The sequence below is a fragment of the Convolutriloba macropyga genome, chromosome 10 (assembly GCF_964194025.1).
Source record: "Convolutriloba macropyga chromosome 10, txConMacr16.3, whole genome shotgun sequence".
NCBI lineage: Eukaryota > Metazoa > Xenacoelomorpha > Acoela > Convolutidae > Convolutriloba > Convolutriloba macropyga.
The window spans coordinates 31,268,717-31,292,392 of NC_134477.1; the positions used below are offsets into that span (position 1 = coordinate 31,268,717).

The window sequence follows — 23,676 nt, forward strand, 5'->3', positions numbered from 1 at the left end:
TTATTTTCAATAGGTGGTCCATAATTTGCTATTAGCAAACAACATGTTATTTTCCAATAGCCGTTCTAATTCAGATCAAGAGCGCCGCATTTCAATAATCAAATCATACAAGTAAATTCTAGTTTTTATCAGTTTTTGTTCTTTTACGCTCAAATAATGGTCTTTACAGAGGTTTTACTGGTCTCATTTTTTATATCCTCTCAAATAATTCCTGTTTCCAATAAAATTTTTGCTCCACTCAATATTTGGAAGACAATTTCCACAGAAAAGTCGGCATTGTTTTTAGTTATAAATGGCATGCCAACAAAACGCAGGCCATTTCTATCTGTATTGAAAACTTATCATGATGACTTCAACTTTTGTGGGGCGACTATTATCACTTCAGTTTGGGCTCTAACATCTGCTAATTGTGTAGCTGATAGAAATGGTATGTACTTTACACAAAAAAATCGTTCATACCTAATGCTCAAAACTATCAGGTTTGAATTGGGGACCGGTAATTAATGGGACATAAGTGAGCCGACGTAAAAGCAATCTAACTTTTTTCAAGAAATTTGTAATTGCTCAAAAATATATATAACCTGTTATAAAAGTTCTTTGATAAAACGTCTTTCAATATAACTTGCGTATCAGTAAGAGAACACTGGCTCTATAAAGAGGGCAACGGTTAAAAATCTGAAATTTGTTGAAACCTGATATGAAAAAATGCACCGATAACTGCTATCTTAAAAAAAACTCGAGTTTATGAAAAAGGAGTTAATTTATCAGGAGTAGTTAACTTTCTCGAAATAGTTAATCCTATCAAAAAATTCAGGATAATCGCAGGATAATCTAGTAATATAAATTGGCACCTATTGCGGGTGCTGTTTTACGCAAAAACTTCGCAGGCAAAAAAAATTTTCAGCAATCCAGCATTGCAATCTATTTGATGGCAATCAAACAATGCAAATTCGTGCAATTTGCTCCTAGATTCAATTAATGACCAGCACCCATGTTATCACATGCGTATCTTTGATGAAATTTTCATGTTGCTTCTGCTCCTGGTGAGAGATAGATTAGGCTTTTCGCTTTAAGCTCTGCTTCATCCCAGTGGATTCTGTCTATCATATGGGGACTTTTCTATCAATTTGCCAGGCATTCGTTTTCTTCGACTCTTCTCTTCTTTTTTCATTGTTCTCCCTTTCTATTCTGGTCAGAAGTTTGTCCTTCACGTGCGTCCTCATACGCTGTTACTGTTGGGCAAACTGTCTGCTCATCCAGGGTTTAATTTTAGTAATTTGTTCATCTTGATGTATTCTTTAGCCATGATTGCTAACTTTAACGTTCGTTCCTAACCATTTCGCCCATTCTGTCTGCAAATCTGCTCCTGACTCCCAATACGTCAATATCCCAAGAAGTGATTTGATAGCTGACTGTGCCATATTAAACAGAATGTTATAGCTCCGATTTAATCGATGCGACACGTAATCCGGAAGCAACTGGTTATAAAATTTGGTGTACAATCTAACTCTAACGGCGTGAGCTTCGATTCCGTTCCTATTATCAATTCGGACTCCGCTTGTTCATTTTCTCTAATTGGCACTAGAAGTAAAAATTGAAATACGACAACTGTATAAACTTGAATCAACTCTGTTTTATGTGGGCCGAGAAGTTATGATTTTTGGCCAGATTCTATCCGATTTCAATTGAGCGAGACGTGTTTATGTGGATCTGATAAGACGGCAAAGTCTGGGAAATGGTCTGATCAGAGCGGTCTAGGGTCGCGCACCTAAAGCTGGGTGATGGATAATTGTCAATAGTTTTCATCTCCTTTGAGTTTCTTGTACCGTCCTTTTAAAATACTCTCTGTGATTGTCAAATACTTGTTTTGTAATTGAGATTAATTATTTTTTATATCTACTAAATCATTATGGCGACCTGTCTTTCATTTCATAATCACATCAGAGTGTTCGTAGTGCAACAATAGTAGTAGTAGTAGTAGTAGTAGTAGTAGTAGTAGTAGTAGTAGTAGTAGTAGTAGTAGTATTAGTAGTAGTAGTAGTAGTAGTAGTAGTAGTAGTAGTAGTAGTATTAGTAGTAGTAGTAGTAGTAGTAGTAGTAGTAGTAGTAGTAGTAGTAGTAGTAGTAGTAGTAGTAGTAGTAGTAGTAGTAGGAGTAGTAGTAGTAGTAGTAGTAGTAGTAGTAGTAGTAGTAGTAGTGAGGGGGAAATCCAACCTCCCCTCCCCGCGGAGTTCAAACACAAATGGCCCCGAGTCCCGGGTAAGGGGTGCGAAGAATCTCCCGTGGAATAGAAATCTCAGAATTGGAACCCTCAATGTCAGGACACTGGCTCAATCAAGTTAACTGGAAAGCCTGAAAATGGACCTGAAGAAGTACAAGTTGGACGTTCTGGGAGTGCAGGAAACGAGACTGGAGGAGCAGGAAATAGATCTTGGCGACCACAAGCTCTTCCTCACTAACTCCTGGCTATCGACTGCCGAAGAGAGACAAGGAGGAGTTGGTATTGCAGTGACGAAAAGACTTGCCCATAGCAAAATTGAGCAAGTTGCTGTAAGTGAGCGAATGGCTTATGTGAAGTTTGCAGCTCAGAGACGAGCTAACCTTGTTGTGATTGTGTGTTATGCGCCCACAAATGAAGCTGACGACTTAGCGAAAGACAATTTTCGAATCAGTTGAGCAGCTTGGTATCCAGTTTCAAACAAAGGGAGAGAGTGTGCCTCGTCGGAGACTTCAATGCGGAACCTGGTCAACAATTTGATGTCAACGTGCCTTGCCGAGGTCCCTTTGGAATGGGGCGAGGAGAATGATAACTCAGAAAAATTGTTGTCCTTTTGTGTCTCTCATGACCTGTTGATTGGTGGAACCTGGTTTCGACACCGGTTAGTGCACCGGTATACATTTAACCCACCTGACCAACAGATGCGAAAGAAGATGTTAGATCATATCTTATTCGGTTCGAGGCACAGGAGTTGTTTGCACAACGTAAGGACAAGGAGGGGAAAGATCACTCTCACCGATCACGAAATGGTCATTGCTGAAGTGCGATTCAAATTAGTGGCACAGAAGCCACGCAGTCAACCGAAAGTCTGCTATGCCAAGTTGCGCGATGAAGTCAAGCGTGAAGCTTTCTGCGCAGAAGTGAAACGCTATCTTGATGACAACGATATTGTTGAAGGCGTAGAATAATCTTGGGCAAATTTTCGAACGGCTCTTAATGCAGCGGCAACAAAACTACTCATCCCCGAAAAGCGTGTGCACAAACCCTGGATTACAGTTGAAACGCTGGCGATGATTAGGAAAAGGGCCGAGTTACAGTTGAGGAAGCATAGTAGCGCATAGAGGCGCTGCTAGTGTTCTCTAATTGCTGCAAAGAAGTACGAAAAGCGTTAAGATCTGACAAAAGACAACTATGTGTTGTCTGGCCTTGTGATAAACTATGTGTTGGCTAACTCAGTTCAAGGAGGAATCGACATTGGACGCTGTGTTGCTGATCTTGACTTCGCCGATGATGTTGCCCTATTGGGCGTCTCTGATTCCGAAGTTCAAGAAAATCTACATAGAATTGAATCTTTAGCCGAGGCTGTTGGCCTAATGATCAATGTTGGGAAGGCAAAGAATATGGATGTTAAATGCGAACCCGGAGCCAGTGTACCCATTGCTCAAAGGAACGTGGAGATTCTTACAGGAAACCGCAAAGGCCGTTTTGGGACTCTCATTGAGGCCGAAAACCAATCCCGACTACTCATTGGCAGAGAGGTGCTGGTGGGCAAGAAGAAGAATGCGGGCTGGTTCGAGACACTAGCTGGTGAGAAACTGAGACTGAAAAGTTCAGCGGAGGCTGAGCTTGTGACAGTTAGCAGCGAAGAGAGGTCAGTGGTTGCTGATCTAGTGTCTACGACGAATAACAGATCACCTGCGGTCTCTGATGACGATAGTTGTGTATGTTCAGGTTGTAAACGTCGCTTCGACACTGCAAGAGGATGCAAAGTGCATGAAGCCAGATTCTGCAAGTCTAAGAATTCGAAGAGGGTCGAAGACAGCGCGTCAAAGTCTGTTGGGCTAGAGAAAAGGCTCACTTGTCAGAAGTGCACTAAGAAATTCGCAACTGTGAAAGGCCGACGAATTCACGAGTCACGACACTGCGGCAGGGAAAAGGCTGGAAGATCTCGCATTTTCTCCTGCAATGTCCACGATCGAGACGGAGTGGAGTTCGAAAATGTAGAATCTTTCAAGTATCTCGGTTCTTTCGTGAGCTTGCAACATGGTGACCTAAAGGAAATCAGTGCTAAGCTGGCGGAAGGGAGACAGCGATTTGCGAGCTTTCAGAAGCTTTGGAAGAGCAAACAACTTAATATTCCCCTCAAATGCAAGTTATACAGAGCTCTCGTGTTATCAGTGGTCTGATATAGCTCTGAAACGTGGACCATGAATAAATCAACGCAACGGAAACTTGAGAGCTTTCACACCAGTTGTCTGCGAAGGATACTATGTTTTTCATATCTGGAGAGGGTGACAAATGAAGAAGTACTGGCGAGATCACGTATGTCGACACTTTCTGAAATGATCCTGATTAATTGGTTGAAATGGTTTGGCCATATCCTGAGGATGAATGACGATCGTCTAGCGCTCCGAGCCTTCACCTGGGAGCCGACAGAAAAAAACCGATATGCTAAACGAGCTCCAGGGGGTCAACTCAAGACGTGGATGGATCAACTTGAAGAAGATTGCTCAAGGAACAACATGAGCTACATCACCTTACGACAGAAAGCGAAAAAAGAGTCTAAGTCCCGCTTCAACAGTTTTGTCGAACAGCATTTCCTGGATTAAAAAAACCCAAATAAGCTCAAACTTATACGCATTTTTTTAACTTGTTTCTACTTATTGTCATTGTTCCTTTATTTTTTTATGGAGTTTAAGTGTTCAAACAGTAGTAGTAGTAGTAGTAGTAGTAGTAGTAGTAGTAGTAGTAGTAGTAGTAGTAGTAGCTGTAGCCTAACTTGAAAATGGTCCATTTTTGGCCCATTTTCAAGTTTGGCTACAGAATCTCAGTACCCATATTCAAGTGCCCATTTTCGAGTTAAAATCGTCGTACCCGAATTCCAGTTTTGTGATGCCCATTTTCAAGTTCTCAAAATGAGACCAAATTACAGTTTGGACCGATCCCCATTTTCATGTCTACTCATATGACTAGTATGACTCGACAAAAAAATGGGTATGGTTGATTTTTTGTTGCGGCCAATACAATAGTTTTACTTAAAACACTTAAATTTAATTAAAAGGCATAAATCTTTCTCAAATTTTTGAAAAACTAAAATCTGGTATTTTTTAAAATTTTTGTTATTTGACAAATATTCTGTGGGGCTGTCAGCTGGGGAAGATCCCCTATTTTTTGATCCCCCTGAAAAGTTTTTATTTTGCCTTTTTAAAACGAATGTTCGATTGCTGAAATTCACACGTATTCAGTCAGGTGATGTACAATGAGGAAAATGATATCTGCTATTTTTTCTTTAGCAGAAAGTAAGTTTTACTAAACTTTTTGATGATATACCTAAGAATTATATTAACAATTGTCTGCAATTCGATCAAAGTCGCAACTGTTACCTATTGAGTCGAATAGGAGTTGTTTTGAAAAAAAATTGAGTGTAAAACGCCTTTAAAATTAACCAAAAAAACTCAAATTGAAGAAATTAGAAGATTATCTCGAGCTGAAGTCTCAGCTTGAACTTGTCGTTACGCAAAACGTACAATTTTAGCTTCTGTCACGTTTGTATGCTTTTTTTAGCTCCATATGCTATTGAACGTTGTTTTGTGCGTTATTTTATCCCTATTTATATTTCAAAGTGACGGGAGACAGTGAAGCAACTAATTAAACAAAATTTATTTGAACTAAAATAAACACCTTGCTGGAAGTCTCTCGAGACCTTATTATCACGTTTTGATGCCGACTAAACTTTTCTTTCTAAATTGTAAGATAAATTCAGTAAAAATGTGGTCCTGCTGTTTTAAAAGCATAGAAAGTCTAATAAAACTGACCATTTACGATTTTCAACTTGAATATTCCAACTTTATTATTTTGGATTAAAATCAATTCCTGCATGGATCAACTATTACAAGGGATGTTGCAAAAACCAGTTTTGAACAGATGGTGTGCTGAGCTTCAAATTGAGATTCATATGAGCTCTTGAGGACCAAGACCTATCTTATCTCGAACTGAGTTCAACATTTTACGTTCTTGCAGTAGACGCTGCAAGAGGCCCGTAACGTGCCTAAACGATGAAAAACTAGCAACTGCTCTGGTTTTGCATATCTGCATAACTAGAATTCTTCAAATAAATAGATGAGTGGATTTAGTGTTTAAAGAACTAATTCAAAATGGCTACTCATCGATGTCATAAGAATGTTCAGTCCGAAATACGCAAAAAAAAATTGAAAGCTCCGGATTTCTCAACTCTAAAACAATTAATTCTTATTATATTGTGATACCAATCTTCTCCATGCCGTTCACAGGCAGAATTGTTAACTATCCTGTGGATGAGGAGAGGTTTTGAAAAAAATGGAGGGGCCAAAGACTTTGACTTTAGGCAAAAAAATCAATTTGAAAAAAAAGAGTAGGGGATCATCTCGAGTTGAGGGCTCTGGCCTTCAACTCGGGATGATCTCCTATTTTTTGGCCCTCCGAGAAATCCCATTTTGTGTCCGTTATTTTAGGCATATGTTTGTGTCGGGCAATTAACCCCTAAACAGGCGATGGAATTAGAGAGAACTGAAATCCGCAAAAAAATATTTAAAAGCTCCGGGTTTCGCAACTCTAAAACACTTAATTCTTATTATATTGTGATACCAATCTTCTCCAAGCCGTTCACAGGCAGAATTGTTAACTAACCTGTGGATGAGGAGGTGTTTTGAAAAAAATTAAGCGGTCAAAGACTTTGACATCAAGCAAAAAAATCAATTTGAAAAAAAAAATAGGGGATCATCCCGAGTTGAGGGCTCTGGCCTTCAACTCGGGGTGATCCCCTATTTTTTTGCACCCCCCCATAAATACCATTTTATGTCCGTTATATTAAGCCCATGTTTGATTCCGGTAATTAACCCCTAAACAGGCGATGGAATTAGAGAGAACTGAAATCCGCAAAAAAATATTTAAAAGCTCCGGGTTTCGCAACTCTAAAACACTTAATTCTTATTATATTGTGATACCAATCTTCTCCAAGCCGTTCACAGGCAGAATTGTTAACTAACCTGTGGATGAGGAGGTGTTTTGAAAAAAATTAAGCGGTCAAAGACTTTGACATCAAGCAAAAAAATCAATTTGAAAAAAAATAGGGGATCATCCCGAGTTGAGGGCTCTGGCCTTCAACTCGGGGTGATCCCCTATTTTTTTGCATCCCCCCCATAAATACCATTTTACGTCCGTTATATTAAGCCCATGTTTGTTTCCGGTAATTAACCCCTAAACAGGCGATGGACTTAGAGAAAATTGAAATCTGCAAAAAAATTTTTGAAAGCTCCGGATTTCGCAACTCTAAATCACTTAATTCTTATTATATTGTGATACCAATCTTCTACAAGCCGTGCACAGGCAGAATTGTTAACTATCCTGTCGATGAGGAGGTGTTTTGAAAAAATCGAGCGGTCAAAGACTTTGACATTAAGCAAAAAAATCAATTTGAAAAAAAAATAGGGGATCATCTCGAGTTGAGGGCTCTGGCCTTCAACTCGGGGTGATCCCCTATTTTTTTGACCCCCCCGAGCAACCCTTTTTTTTCCGTTATTTTAGGCCCATGTTTGTTTCCGGTAATTAACCCCTAAACAGGCGATGGAATTAGAGGAAATTGAAATCCGCAAAAAAAATTTTGAAAGCTCCGGATTTTGCAACTCTAAAACACTTAAGTCTTATTATATTGTGATACCAATCTTCTCCAAGCCGTGCACAGGCAGAATTGTTAACTATCCTGTCGGTGAAGAGGTGTTTTGAAAAAAATCGAGCGGTCAAAGACTTTGACATTAAGCAAAAAAATCAATTTGAAAAAAAAAATAGGGGATCATCTCGATTTGAGGGCTCTGGCCTTCAACTCGGGATGATTCCCTATTTTTTTGCCCCCCCCCGAGAAATCCCATTTTATATCAGTTATTTTAAGCCCATGTTTGTTTTCGGTAATTAACCCCTAAACAGGCGATGGACTTAGAGAAAATTGAAATCAGCAAAAAAACATTTAAAAGCTCCGGATTTCGCAACTCTAAAACACTTAATTTTTATAATGATGTGATACACATCTTCTCCAAGCCGTTCTCAAGCAGAATTGTTTTTTATTTCGTGGATGAGGAGGTGTATTGAAAGAAATGGAGGGGCCAAAGGCTTTGACTTAAAGCAAAAAAAAATCAATTTGAAAAAATAATAGGGGATTGTCTCGATTTGAAGGCTCTGGTCCCGTAGAAATCACATTTCCTTACCCCTGTAGCAAAAAAACATGTATCCGTTATTCTAGGCCACTTTTTTCCCGGTACGTGATCCCTAATCAGGCAATGGACTTCGAAAAAAATTGAAAGCACTCAAAAGCACTCTACTCATACCAAAATTTTGGGCTAAGTTTTAATGTCTTTAAATAAATTAGGCTGGATTTTTCCGTACGAACATCCATGAAGAGTTCGAGGAATTGGTATGACAATTATTTTTATGTTTAATAGTAAAACCTGGCGACCAGAGCAATAGGGCCACTTTGACATTTTTTTTTCGAACCCAAATTCTAGTTTTTTGGTTTTCAAACTTTTCCCCTTGTATTATTAAGATATGTGTAGTTTCATCAATGTAAGTGTTTTTTCCTGCATAAAACTGAATTGCAACAATAACAAGTATTTCAGAAATGACATCAGAAACCGTTCTCTAATTCGTTTTTCTTTACCTTGAACTCTTATTTTTTTGTTTCAGGTTTTTTTGCTTCCATTTTTTTCAAAGTTATTATTTTTTCTGCTTCAAAAAAAAAACTGGAGGAAAACAACTATATCGCAAAAGTAGTGAAAAACTTTCTTGCATGGAAATGATCATTTTTGTTTATGTTGTTCTCTTTGAATGGATCTCATCTTTTTCAATTTGACTTCAACAAACTGCGATGTACCCAAATTCAAGTTTTTCACAAAAAATCAAAATCAACTTAAAACAACAACAAAACAGTTTTTCCAGTAAAAAGTTGTATTTAAAAAATTATTTTCGGTAAGCTTGGTGACCCGACAAGCAAACTGAAAACATTAAAAAGAAAATAAAAAGTTGCAAAAACGACCTATCAAATTTAATAATTTTCTGCTGCTTGGCAAGAGTTTGACATTAATTTTGGAACTCTATTTTTAGAATTGGGAGCTGAAAATAGCGAGATCGCTGACTCTTAACATGTGTATTTCAAAACATTTTGAAGCATAATCCTCAGTAGCATAAATTTTGAATGGCCTTATTTTTGCTGAGTCTCGTCGGAAATTGCTTCTGGTGTTCGAAATAGTTTTTCATTTCTTCTTATGCTATTTGAATCGAAAAATCGCCCCCCCCCTAAACTCGGATATCATTCTGAATTTGAAGTTCCATAAATACTTTGCTGAGCTCATTAAAATCAACCGTCTTCCAGATATTCGCATCTGGCCAAAAATTATAAAAAATTCGTACCCAAATTCAAGTCGAGATTTTTAAAAACCTTTTTTTCGCTGTTTTTAATAGCTGTTAGAATCCAGCAAAATGTTACCTGACTTGTATGACTATTTTTAGTCGTCATGCAAAGTTTCAGACTCCAGGACTCATTTTTGAGTTTTCGCCTCATTCCACTTTTCTTGCAGTTCAGTGGTCACTCGTTTGGGTCACTTTCATTTCATGACCTAAAAATTAGGTCGTTTCCAGGCACTAAACGCAACTGCACTACAAGAACAAAAATGCCAGAACTTAGTCATACCGCACCGAAACTGAAAGAAAAAATCAAAAAAATTAATTTTTGATGAAAAAACAGAGTTTTCAATTTCCCTTACTGTTTGGCCGCGGATGTCACACTACTCCGCTCGGTCAACAAAACAACAAATAAGAGAGCTAGAATGATTTAAAAAATTGTTCTGGAAAGATCCTAAGCGTGACTATCAATCTACGATGAGAAAAAGTAACTTTTATATGTAAAATTGAGAGAAAAGTGCAGTTTTTTCAAAAATTATTTTAATTTTTGAAACCTAATAAAAACCAAAGAAATGCTTTTCAAATAGGGCCATTTTCATTTTTGGCTAGATTAACATCTTGGCTAATAAAAACAAGCTTTATTTGAGCTCTGGGAACAGAAATGAGAAATCTCCGAACAAAACTGTAATCCGCGGATCGCTTACCCCAATTTCAAGTCGGCCGTAGTAGTAGTAGTAGTAGTAGTAGTAGTAGTAGTAGTAGTAGTAGTAGTAGTAGTAGTAGTTGCAGTAATTTTAGTATTATTTTTGTTATTGTTAGTATTTTCTTTTTATTCACATTATTTTATTATCAACATTATTGTTGTTCATACCAATAGTATTGTTTTTAGTAGTAGTAATACTATTACTTGAATTTTATAACCAGTTGCTTCCGAATTACGTGTCGCATCGATTATAGCGGAGCTATAACATTCTGATTAATATGGCACAGTCAGCTATCAAATCACTTCTTGGGATATTGACGTATTGGGAGTCAGGAGCAGATTTGCACACAGAATGGGCGAAATGGTTAGGAACATTAAAGTTAGCAATCATGGCTAAAGATAACATCAAGATGAACAATTTTTTTCCAAGTTGACAACAACAATGGTATCAGTTTGGAAATATACAAAACATTCCGAAGACTCAGACTTGTATAACAAACAAAATTCCGAAAAAAACTCGGATAATTGTTTACACGGCGTCTCAAACTGAAAGAGCCAATTAAGTACCATTCAACGCAATCAGCTCAATGCTTCGTCCAATAAAATTTCAAGGAAATCTCGATTTATTTGTGATGATGAACAGTTTTGAAGATCAGTAAGATTTAGATAAATAAAATGGCATAAAATGTTTATTGTTTTTTGTAATTGGTTTCTTGCGAGCAAGGATAGAAAGAACACCCAAAGACAAAGATTCTCATGAAAAGACTTTTTCTCGGTCCATGAAAAGACTTTTACCTGACCTTAACTAATACGATGCTTGACTGTGTAATTTTGGTCAATATTGACCCCCCCCCCCCCCCCCCCCATTAGAAACTAGACTATTTGGGTCTTTTCATAACTCTAGGTCTGGTCTAGGGAAGGATAATTTGCGGAGAATGCATGAAACGTGAAAGGAAGGCGTTGATAATGCTGGAAATTATTTTCGTTACCAGTGCCCTGCTCCGTGAAGTCCAGATATTACTGTACAAAAATTTGATGTGTCAATGCACGTTACCTAACTAATCTCCAATTGTTTTGCTGCAAACAAAGAATTGTCTCGAATTCGTGACAGCTAGCAAAAATATATTTTCGGGTCACTGTTGTACTCGATGATAGACGATACGTATAGGATGCTTCTGGGCTTGAAGAGGCTTACGTTTTCTAATCAACCGAGAAAGCTCCTACTGTCGAGAAATTTCTGAGCTTCGACATTCATGAAAATCAGACTTCTAAGATATCCAGTCCAATTGTTCAGAGATCGTCTTAAAGTATTAGTTTTATGAAATGTCAATAAAATATTAAAGACACAGCTGGCAGGGTTCGTGGGTCTGCTGTGCTCAAAAAAGTTGTAAGGTCAAAGTTGAGAATTCTCATCTTTGACCTTACAACTTTACAGCTTAAGCGTCCACGCCAGCTTTCATTTGATTACGCTTCTTTAAAGTGCTGCCCTAGTAAAAATGGTCATTTTGCCTTTCCGGATATCCGTCAAAACCGGCTCCTGGTATTATTGGCTCTGTGCCGTCGTCAAATGGCGTGCGTTGATAAAGTGTACTAGCCTTGTGCTGTAACGTCCATATAAGAGCTGGTCTTCCGAATATTATGTTGATGGAGATCGACTCATGTTACGGGCAAGATCAAATTAAACTCTTGCATTTATATATCTATAACAAAGCTTTTAGATGTATACATGCGTGTTTTTTGGTTTTTTTTTTATTAATTAAGCTTTATGCTTTTTTGCTGTTTTTCCTTTTCTTGTACATTAGAAATAGCGTTGTCATAATACTTCCGTGCAGTAAGATAACAATAACACTAAGCACGTTAACGTGGCATCTTTAGCGAAAGAACACATATGTCTCGATGTACTTGCACAGTGCAGGAGAAAATCACTAAGTTGATCACATTTTTGAGGTAAAGAAACAACAGCAGGAAAACTATCTCATACTTAATGTAACCAACCAGGGCCTTCCTGTTTACTTCTAACTTTATTCGAAGGCATTGTCACAAACTAAGACATTAAGAGCTTAAACTCAGTCGGAATCTTCAGCTTGATTTCGGACCCTGTGGTCCAAGAATTGCAACAGTGATACCGTTCTCTGCGGCGGGTTAATAGTGATTTGTAGTGATTAAAACGTGCAGTATGCAGCTGATGACCAATACATTCAGGTGAATTTTTAAAAGTAGTTTTGTGAAGAGATAATGAGATATTTCTTGGGAATGGTATTTGAAGTCCACTAGACAATTTTCTGATTTTCTTTGTGAGGTCGCCACATGTTAACTAACTGCTAACTAAATCATAACTAATTTTGCGTCGTTTACGTATTTAATTTCTCAAGTATAGTTTTTGACACAAATTTGAACTGTTTGTTTTTTAGCGACGGGTTTCTATCTGGAATTCGGGCATTTCAGAGTAACTAGCAGTAAGAGAGGAATCATTTACCAAAGGGAGATTGGAAAAATTATTACACATCCCAGGTCAGTACATTGTGTTCCATTGACGTTGGTTATGCCAATATTTCTAACAAAAATATATTTACAAATTGTGAAACTATGGTAGATTTGTATCAAGAATGATTTAATCAACTGAGTTCCCATCATTGTTCAACAACACAGTTGAAACTAAAAATTCATATTTGTTCAATCAGTTTTATATATGAGCTAAAGAAAAAATTCAATCAATTCTCCTTGTTTTTCGTAGTACTTCGTAGAGGTTTGTTTGAATCTCCTGCTATTAAAAATTTGTCATATCACTAGAACGCAATACAAACAACTCAAATTTTGAATGGAAAAGGTCGTGATTTTTTTCAGAACTTGCCAGGCCTAATATATTTTTTAAAGTTCCAAAGGAAAGTTAGGTTACCTTGATTTTCATTAAAACCTGATTTCGATAATTTTATTTTCTTCAACCATTACTTGGGAAACGGAACTGCATGGATGAATTTTTGGATAAAGATAACTTGTAATAGAAACTGAAAATTATACTTTTTCAACTTCCCCACTCTCTTTCTAACTTACAACTATAGTCGATTGAAAAACGATCAAATTTAACTCAAGTTTGGTAATTGTTCCATTGAAAAGCTATCATAAAATGATAAATCGAAAATTTACTTTCGTCAGAAGCCTTGTTGATATAGTACCTCAGTTAATATCTCTCTACCTACTGCTGAATTCAAAAAATTTTTAATATGATTCTAAAATGGTTTTTCACATTCTACATTCCACATCAAAATCTTTTTTCAAGTGATTTAGATAACATCGTTCAAAATTACGAAAATTTGTTTTCAAGCACATGGTTATTTGTCGTTGCAATCATCATCTTCTTCGGCTACTGCAGAAATTCAAAGTTTGGTTCAGTTTAAAATCGTAACATTTCATCGTCCTTGAACGTGTTCAACTAAATAGTCTCTTTGTTTCAATAAAGTTTGTTTAATCATTCACATTGTATGTTTTTGTCAAGCCATTGACATTTTTGTTTTTGTCAATCCTCTTCTTCGTCGTCTCTTCTGAGTCTGGTTTGCGACATGCCGATTTCTACCTTCATCAGTAAAAACGAGTTTGCTAACGGGTCGTACGAAAAATCCATTGGCTGTTTGAAGTTGAACGACTCGAACGATTTTGTCATTTCCATCAAACATCTTCGTTTTTCGACCAAAAAGCGATGTCATTGATGCTGTGTTGTCCTTTGTCACGATATCTATGCCGTCTAGTTCGATGTTTTGTTGTCCATTCTGCCACATCTTTCTCTTCTGCAGTGTAGTTATATGATCAGTAGACAGTTTTTTCAGAAATCTCTGATGAGGTTGTCCATCTTCTCCATCTGTCGAGTAAGTGTTGTTGTTTCTTTTACTGTAACTGTTGTTGGTTCTGGCATTGTTGTAATTGGTCTTCCTAAAAGAAAATGTCCTGGTAGGAGGGCTAAAGCGTCATTCGCATAATATAAATCTGATGTAATAGGTCTTGAGTTCAGGATGGCTTCTACCTGGGTCAACAGTATCGCGATATTACCCAATGTCAGCGTGTTTCTTCCAGGGCAGCGATACCTATGACGCTTCATTGACTTGACTGCTGCTTCCCAAAGTCCTTCAATCTTTGGAGCCCTAAGAGGAATTGTCAACCAAGTAAAATTATTTTTGCAGCTAAACACAAAGATAAGATGCTGAAATTTATTTGTTGCTAAGGCTTGTCTAATTCAAGATCGCCCTTGGTTCCAATGAATTTTGTTGAATTATCATCATATATTTCCTATGGCATAACCCCACAAGCTGTGAATCGTTTCAGTGTTGCGAGACAATCTTCCTTTGTTAAGGACATCACTGGCTCCATGTGAACTGCTTTAGTGCTGAAGCAAATGAAAAATGCTACTTTAATGAAATTTGCCGCAATGCACCTTTGATGTAATAGGGTCCAAAATAGTCTAATCTGGAATGACTAAATGTGAATGATGGCAGTAAACTTTCCCGCGGAGAGTCTCCCATCTGTTGCTGCAGCAATCTGGTTTCAAAGGGAATGCATGACTTGCACTTACGTTGAACACCTTTAACAACAGAAAGGCCTCCAGGAGTCCATATCGGGCACCAAAGAATTTATAGTGATAGTGTTATTTAGGGACCTTCGTGAAAATTTTCCTTGTGTGCTTCTTGAATCAACAATTCTGTACTGGGTGACTTCTTTAGATTGAGAAATGGCAATTTTTTGTCAATAGTATAGGGTGAATTCGCCAAACGTCCTCCAACTCGAATAACATTTTTCTCGTTGTCAAAGAATGGCAAAAAGTTGTAGAGGTTTATTTTTTCTTAAGAGCTTCCTTAATGCAATTTTCTGCGACTGACTCTCATATGTGAATTCTGCCTTGCCGGCACTGGGTGAACTCGGTACAATGCTGCCCTTTATCTGTCCCAACATACCTAAACCTGGGCACGCAGTACCACTCTGCCTGTGCTATCAAATCGATTTCCTAAATCTCTTGTACCCGGGCCACTAATCCTACCTCTCCCTCTTTCCTCATCCGACGGTTTTCAGTTTTTTTTTTAAGTTACCATTACTTGGACCAGGACCCTTGGCTTTACCTCCTCCCTCGCATGTTGGTATCTAGTTTTTTTATTGAATTACCTCTACATGTATCTGGTACTCGGCACTACAATTTTCTGCCGCGCTAAAAAATTAATTTATATCCGAGCTGACGAATTGCCCAATATTGCTACGGGAATAAACTGCCACATCAGTTCTGCATGTGTCCCTATGACTATCCAAACCAATAGCATTGATGGGAATGGTTGAACTGCTTTTCTTATCCCCGCGCAGTGCTGTTTGCAAAACCTGGGTCCCCGGCCCTACCAATACCATAATCAAAATCAATTGATTTTAGCGTTTGAACCTCGTCCCCGGCGATAAATGCAAGACCTGTTCCCCCGGCTCCAACAATACCACCGACAGAATGATTTGGCTTCATTGAGATCACAGTTTTATCCTCTCCCCCAGCGTTGAAAGCAAAACCTGACCCCCGGCCCTGCCAATACCATTAATCTGATCAGTCAATTTTACCGTTTCTTTCTTGATCCGGCGACCGATGCAAAACTTGCGCCCCCGGCCCTACAGTTTTGGTCACCACGTGATGAGTGGATTGATAATCCTGTGCTGACTTTGGAATGAAGTCCAGTGTCTCCCAAGTTATATTTGAACTCTGAGTTCCCAGTTCTATGTGTGTCCCCGGCACTGACGAAGCAACCAGGCACCTTGGACCAACCTATACCACCAAATTCTCTTGAATCCCTTGATTCGTCTATGCTATGCCAACGAATACCTCCCTGTTCGTGACGACTGTCTGTGCTGGTGATTTGAATGCTATCGTGTCGGTTTTGATCTCCTAAGATGTCAATTGGAAAAAAAAATTGTGATATAAAGCTATTTAAAACTATTAGGCCTTCGTATTTTTCTTTCCTTGCAACAAAGCCTCATGTGGATTGGTTGACGCTGTAATGATTTGATTTGGCTTCTTTTCTGCTGGTAGGATTGAAGAAACGTAACTATACTGTCTTTTCGTGGTGGCCTTGAGTTGTTTTTCTGTAGCACTTCAAAAACTAATCCTCATACCACGAACGAACTTCAGAACATAAGCGAAAATTCTTGTCACACTATGTTTGAAGAAGTTTGGTTCATCATTATCAGAATCTTGTTCTGCATTTTTTGACGAAAACACTGTCAAGTTAGTAGTTTGCTTGTTGGCTTCAGCCTCTGCTTCCATTGTATAGGTAGACAAAAACTAAGCGAGGACCAATAACTTTCCAACTGTTTCAACCATTCCGGTCCATCCCACCACAGTTTACGCTTCGACAATTAGCAGCTGCCATCCCTCGTGAAGCAGAGTCTGCAGATTTTTTTTCCGTATGAGCATATTTTCACATCAGTGGCCACAATAAATTCTTGTATTATAGCTACGCGGTTCGTAGAACTTACAAACTTCTGTCTGAAGAAGATAACAGCAGAAGAAGTAGTTAATGATGTATCGCAAAAGATGTGTAGTTGATAGTCTGATTCTGAAACCGGCATTGAAATCTTCCGTTTTAAGATGATATTTTCCAAGTTTTCAAGTTGAATGCGAAATCACCTGTTTTGCTGAAGATTTGCATCTAAAAGAATTTGATCACAGCTAAGATTATCCATCCACAATAACTGGACAAATAGTTTGTGTTGGATGGTGGTTAGTGAAAGCCAGCCCATTAGGCCGAAAAGGCCTGAAACCTCTGACAGAATCTGTCTTTTGGTTTTTAGCCTCTGCTTATCAAGTTTAACTGCAAGTTTAATTTGATCAGGGCTTGGTGTCCATTTTACGCCCGGTGTCTTGATATTGTAACCATCACTTCTGATTACCATTTCATCTTCAATTTTTTCTAGGTTTCCAGCTGGTCTTCAAACTGATTTTGAGTCACTGGAAGCCCATTTCCTTATGTCAAAACTGCAGTAGCAAGAATTTCGATGAAAGCGTTCTGCAATTTTTCTGCTTCTGGCAAGTCGGTGGTACCTTTGTGTAATTCGTTCACATACATTTCAGTGATCATAGAAAAGCAAAGGTTATCATCTGAGGTTTCTTGAGCAAGAACGTGCAGAGGTCGAATCGAATGATACGATGAAGACGCAATACTGTTACTTAACTGTATGTTCATCACAATGCTTGTGCTGGCTGGTCCTAAATTTTGCTGTTGGAGCTTCATCTATTTCCCAGAAACAATGTAAATTGTCCACTCTTGATTGAACAAAGAAGGTCTGCGAAAATTTTGAAGGAATTGTTTCGGTTTGTTCCTTTCCATTTACAACGCAACCAAACATTGAAAGCCTAGAGATTAATTTGAAGTTTGGTACATCTCTATTGTTTCTGAACTGGGTCTTTCCAAAGAAAACGTTGATAATCTTTGTCGTCTTTGTCCACTTCTACTTGACAATATATCTTTGCATAATCGGCTGATAGTACAAACTGAAGTAAGTGGAATTGAATCAAAACTCTGAAAAAGTCTTTTTGAATTTTCGGTCCAACCATCAGTCTCTCATTCAAAGACCCACCCGTTGTTATTTTTGCAGATCCGTCAGAAACAACTTTCTTTTGAGTGTCGTACTTGAATCGTTAAAGACTCAGTGGTGATAAATAATGTTGATCACAATCTTTCTTCTAGCTGGTCCTACGTTTTGTTTTTGGTGCTTTATCTATTTCCAAGAAACAATGTAAATTGTCCAGTCCTGATTGAACAAAGAAGGTCTGCGAAACTTTTGAAGGAATTGTTTCAGTTTGTTCCTTTCCAATTACAATGCAACCAAACATTGAACGCCTACAGATTAATCCGAAGTTTGGTTCTTTTAACCTGTGGTTACCGATCATGAAATGTTCATAATGGACAGCTATAATGGTTACGTTTTGATTGATTGCCTGATTCAAAAGAGTATCTTGTTTTCCACCATATTACCACACTGCTTGCATTCGGACCCTTCACAATCTTCTGACCTATGCCCAGGTTGCAAACAATAAAACAAAGTTTTACCAAAATTATCAGCCCGTGCCTTCACTGATACTTTCTTACCACAACTATTACATTTTCCACAACCGCAAATTTTGTGGTTACTTCACAGCACTCATATTTTCGTTCCAATTTCGCCAAATGAGTATGAGATGACTCAAGGTTGTATTTTGCTGTGGTTTAGTAGTACTGTTTCCATGTGCTGTTCTTGCTTCCTACGCTTCAGCCCCTTTCTTCAAGAACAATCGAAGTTCTGCATATTTTTGAGGATTCTTGCCCTTGGATGATAGCTCCCAGTGTTGTTTTGTTTCTGCTGGCAGCTTTGCAGTGATCAAATAGACGGAACAAATTATCTGGCTTTTCACCGGTTTCCCTAGTTTCTGCAAAGCAAATTTATGTTCATCCATCGCTTCAATCAATGTTCTCAAGTTTTTAGCGTTGTCCTTTGTCAAAGAATGACAGGAAACAATTGACTGACGATGCGTTCGAATGATAATCCATCCTTTCGTATCTATTGACTAAGATCTCGATAGCGAAGTCAAAAGGTATTATAGCTTCCGGCTACGTTGAATAGCAATGTTGTCAAGAAATGCGCCTTTGAACAAATTATAGAATGATGTCCACTCTATGTATTTTTCCAAGAAAACTGGCATGTTAAGTTTTGACAATTTGATGTTTGTTGACAACATTGAAATTTCTTATAACATTCAGCTCAAAGCAGTTCATGTTTCCCCAGCAGAAGAACGTTTAAAGCATTTAGTGAAGCGCTCCATTACGTCATTGTTCCGGGACAGTTTGTCGTCGAGTTCTTCGGACTCAACAATGTCATTATGAAGTGCATCAGGTTGTGTCAATTTTGCTGCACTTGCCCATTCCCGTTGACTAGATAACTTTGCTTTCGTGCAAGAAGCGTTGAAAATTGATTCAATCGGTTGATGTCTGCTTCTGTTGTTAGCGGTTCTTCTCTCATTATCATTTCTGCTTCATCGTTTGATCTTGTGGCGACGCTTCGGTGTGATCTCCGAGACTGCCTTTGCATTTCCAAAATGAATAAGTTGATTCGAGTGTTTGATCTGTTGAAGGTTGTAATGTAACTTCGGTCTCTGTTTTCGATTTCTGGTCTTTGTCTTTTGTCATTTTCGTTGTCCTTGAGTTTTTGTCCTTTTCTTTGTCTTTGGTCTTTTTCGTGTTCTTTGATTTAAATTGTAAACTAGGACAAATTAAATTAAAGAAAACATGTAAATTTTTTGTGTTTCAAATATCCCCCTGCAAATTGTGCGGCCACTTGAAGCGCGCGAACTTATCTTAAATACTTCGGGGGAGTAACTAAGCTAAAAATTGAGTTCTCTGAGAGAACTGAGAGAGAAAAATTGTTTTCCACAAAGTTTCAACAAAAAGCTTTTGATGCTTTTTCGTATGTAGTTCTCCCACTACACAACCATACCGGGTCTGAGGTTCAGGTTAATCAACCTAGTTATGCAAGTTAATCATCTTGTATAACTTTTTTTGGGGGGGGGGGTTGTTGTCTCGTGGGGGGTCCGCTTTTGAATTTTTGCCTTTAAGTTTCCGCTTTTAGATTTTGACAAAAATTTGGAGAGAGGGAATGCTTTGTTGCATAATGCTTTGAGTTTTTGAAACTTAACCTATTTTTTGGCGGACCAAATGTTGCGACGCACCATTGAATTAATATTTAGCTTGAATTGTTTGTAATGCTTTATGCTCAAAAAACTTAAGCTAAAAACACCAAGGGATTTTGATAATATAGTTTGAAATTATGAAGATTTGGTTTGAAGCACGTGGTTATTTGTCGTAGCAATCATCATCCTCCTCAATTGTTGCTGAAAGTCAAGATTTAGTTCAGTTTAAAATCGTATCAATATAGTAATTCAGTTACTATCTTTCTACCTAATGCGGAAATGAGAAGTTTTTTACTATGATTCTAACTTCCTTTTTCACATTTCTACATTTACTTTTCAACATCTGCGCTTTTGGCGAGTTTTAGTCATCACCTTTTATTACATTGGATCTGTACGGTTCTTATTTTTCAGTTTTCACTTAAAAGCAGGTTTTATTTGAACCAGTGTAGGGAAATTTTTTTCAAAAAAAAACAGTTCTCTTAATCTGACTCTAAACTGGGGATACTATTCTAATGCGGTTAACTATAAAACCCTGAACGGTCGGAACGCCCAAACTATTCATCATTTACTTCAATAGAAGTGAAAAATTTATTGGAAGAAGAAATTTTAGATCTGCGTCTTTGCTAAACCTGTAAAACAATTCCAATTTTTTGATAAACTTTTCAGCGTATCATGGGTAAGAATTTCATGTGCCAACATACAATATACAATATCAATCATTTATACATCTTTGCACCCAGGGTGCGTTTGCCAACCAAAGACAGGTATAAACCCTACGAAGTTGAGTGGCAGATAAGGAGCTCCGATGCAAATGATCTCATAGTCTGGACAGATAGCTGGTTGTGTATATCAGCCTGGTCCAACTTTGAGTAAAGTCCGACTCTTTGAACGCTCCCTCTAGTCCGCGCCAAAACTTTGTCCCTTTAAGACTGGAGTATGCATAATCTTGGTTTATTTGCCTGCTTCTTTTCGGACACTCTGGTACGTCCCGCGCTTTTTAATCTGTTGGTCTGGTCAAGGTAGTGGCTATCTCATGTACAAGTTTTGATCTGTTGGGTCTGGGCCCTCTGTTCGAAACCCAATCTTATTTTGAGTTGAGGAGTGCAGATATTTGTGTCATTTGTTTTAGTTACCAGGCAGGAGTAGAACCGAGAAATGACATCGCTTTGCTGAAATTTCAGAGAGAGGTTGCCAGTTTGTAACAAAAATCAGGATAATGAGCAAATTCGTCTAACTAATGAGATGGTGATGAAATTCCTTTACACAAAATTCAGTGCCACGTGTGATATTTCAGGCCAAAGATTAGCCAAAAAATGTACAAAAAGTGCTGACAGCCGCTGAAAATGAATTTTTTCAATTAAAGAATCTTTGCGTTGATTTCTCAATACATTTCTTACATAAAATCAACACTTTCTCATTTTTTCAAAGGTAACGGCTGTAAGTGCATTTTTATTAATTATTTCCTGAAAAAAACCTCGGCCTGGCTTATCGGACGCAATAGAGCTCAGATTTATCCGGTATATGTTGAAGACGTTCAAAAAATCTGACTTCAGTGAAAAAAAAACTTATTCATCTCTTAGTAACGGAACTTAGTCATCTCAGTAGTAGCTGTGAGTCACACTTCAATGTGAAAAAAAAATTCCGCTAAGATACGTGAAAATAGTAATGTAGCAGACACTTACTATAAAAAATAGTTCGATTTTCGTCGATCTCATTATTGAGTAAACCATGAAGGGATAAATAACTGGCAATTTTTCTAAGTTGCCAGCCTTGATTCCAGCAAAAGCGGGCGAGCGAATTCTGCCTATATGCCGGTCTTCGCCAGACATCGTCAGACTTGGTCGACGACTTTTTGGATTTGCTGGTTTTGGCCTACATGACTACACTCAAAATCCCTCGGCTACAATAAACCGACTTAAAGTGCCCAGGGAAATCTATCTATACGAGAGCCGATTCGCATCAGTTTCTCAAGCTTTCGGCATTGAATTATGCCGAGAAGATAATGTTTGTGTTGAGACATCTCTATCGCATGGTTGGACCAACATTTGCCATTATGACATTGGTGGACCTCTATACCTGGTTGAAGAGTGTGAAGAATATAACGCTGTTTGTGTATATGGCGTGGCAAGTTTTTTCCGGAACCTGAGCAGTTATAATGTAGATGAGCATCAGCGACAAATTTGTAATGGTGGAAGTTACTTTGCAAGTGTTGTTCATTTTCAGGACTGGATTATACAAACTATTGCAAACAACTGAGCAAAAACAGTTTGTTTTCAAGGCACCAGGGGTTCTTTATATCTATTTATAAGATAATTATATGTGTTGTTAAGATGTTGCGATATAGCATCCGAACTCGACCCGAAATTAGGTGGCGGAATTACAATTCGAAATTTATTGGCTGGCTACGGGTTGTACCCTGCCAGACGTTGAACACATGGTCGAGCCATAATTTTTTGTCGCGCTATTTGGATTCATAAGGGCGCTCAGACAAATAATGAGATCAAATATGTTTTGTAAACCCCTCTAATAGGGGATTTAAAAAATATAACCGAGTTAACGGTAGTCCTAATTTTTGTTTTGATCCAGATTCCAAAATAAATCGAGTTATACTTTCAGATCACATGTTTGCACAATTTTCGTGTTCGAGTGTAATCTCCAGCAATACTAGACCGATTTGGGGTTAAGGGTTTTTGAGCATGAGAAAACAGAATATCAAATCAGAACAACAAAATTCGCATAATTTTAAAATAGTCTCAGATTTTAATGCTAATTGCCCGTGCGTTTTGGTGGCTCAAAAAACTTTAACGCCCGCATTTGTACAATAGCAAATTTTAAACGGTTTTCTTGCTTTGCATACAACTACAGGTTCACTACCTTTCCAAATACGTATGTTTTAAGGTAACTGCTAGCCTGTTAGGCCACAAGAACAACTGCAGTTTTATAAGTCTCTAGAGTATACTCATTCAGGGACGTTTGCAGTCAGATTGCTCTAACCAAAAGGACACAACGCAAATATAAATTACTTTTCTGAAAAGTACATCAGATGAGCTTTAAAATAGGCTACATATGAACTTGTTTGGACCAATATTGGTGGAGAAAATGTACAACAAAAACAGGTCCATTTTTTCAAAAAAAGGCCTCTTTGGACTCAATCATAAAATTGAATGTTTCCGGGCGTTTTTTGTCATTTTTTTATATCTGCGTAAACTAAAGTTTAGTAGCTTGCAACTATATATACTTTTAATATTAAAATAGCTTGGTAAAGTGGTCAAACTAACTGGTGTTTACAAAAATTATTAGGGCGAGATTTGAAAGTCAAGGTTTCTGCTCCAAATTGATAGTTACATCCACCCGAAGATATTCAAAGTTATATGACTACAAAGTAGAGATGCTAGGCTTTAAAATGAGTTATAGATCAACCCATCCAATATTCCCGGAGAAATTGCACAAATCCACTTTTTATTTCGGTGACCAGTGTTTCTAGGAGGCATAAACGCATTTAAACGGTCAAAAAGTGTCCGTTTTTTATCCTCGCTCATTTCTCTATACAGGAGTTTGTCAAAACTTTATATAGGGCTATCGTACCTATGTTAAAAGTGGGCGGAAATAGCCACTATTTACCAAGTCATTATTGTCCTGATTTTTCTTTTGTGA

The 23,676-nt window shown here is 37.9% G+C and overlaps 1 protein-coding gene across 1 annotated transcript; it reads left to right on the forward strand.

Annotated features, from left to right (window-relative positions):
- The first annotated feature begins 39 nt into the window (after window positions 1-39).
- LOC142348441 (chymotrypsinogen B-like) lies at window positions 40-22,476 on the forward strand. The gene is made up of 4 exons (XM_075399798.1): window positions 40-427; window positions 12,758-12,857; window positions 21,152-21,209; window positions 21,784-22,476. Exons 1-4 carry the CDS (start codon window positions 157-159, stop codon window positions 22,276-22,278), a joined length of 924 nt encoding a protein of 307 aa, XP_075255913.1. The 5' UTR covers window positions 40-156; the 3' UTR covers window positions 22,279-22,476.
- The last annotated feature ends 1,200 nt before the right edge of the window (window positions 22,477-23,676 follow it).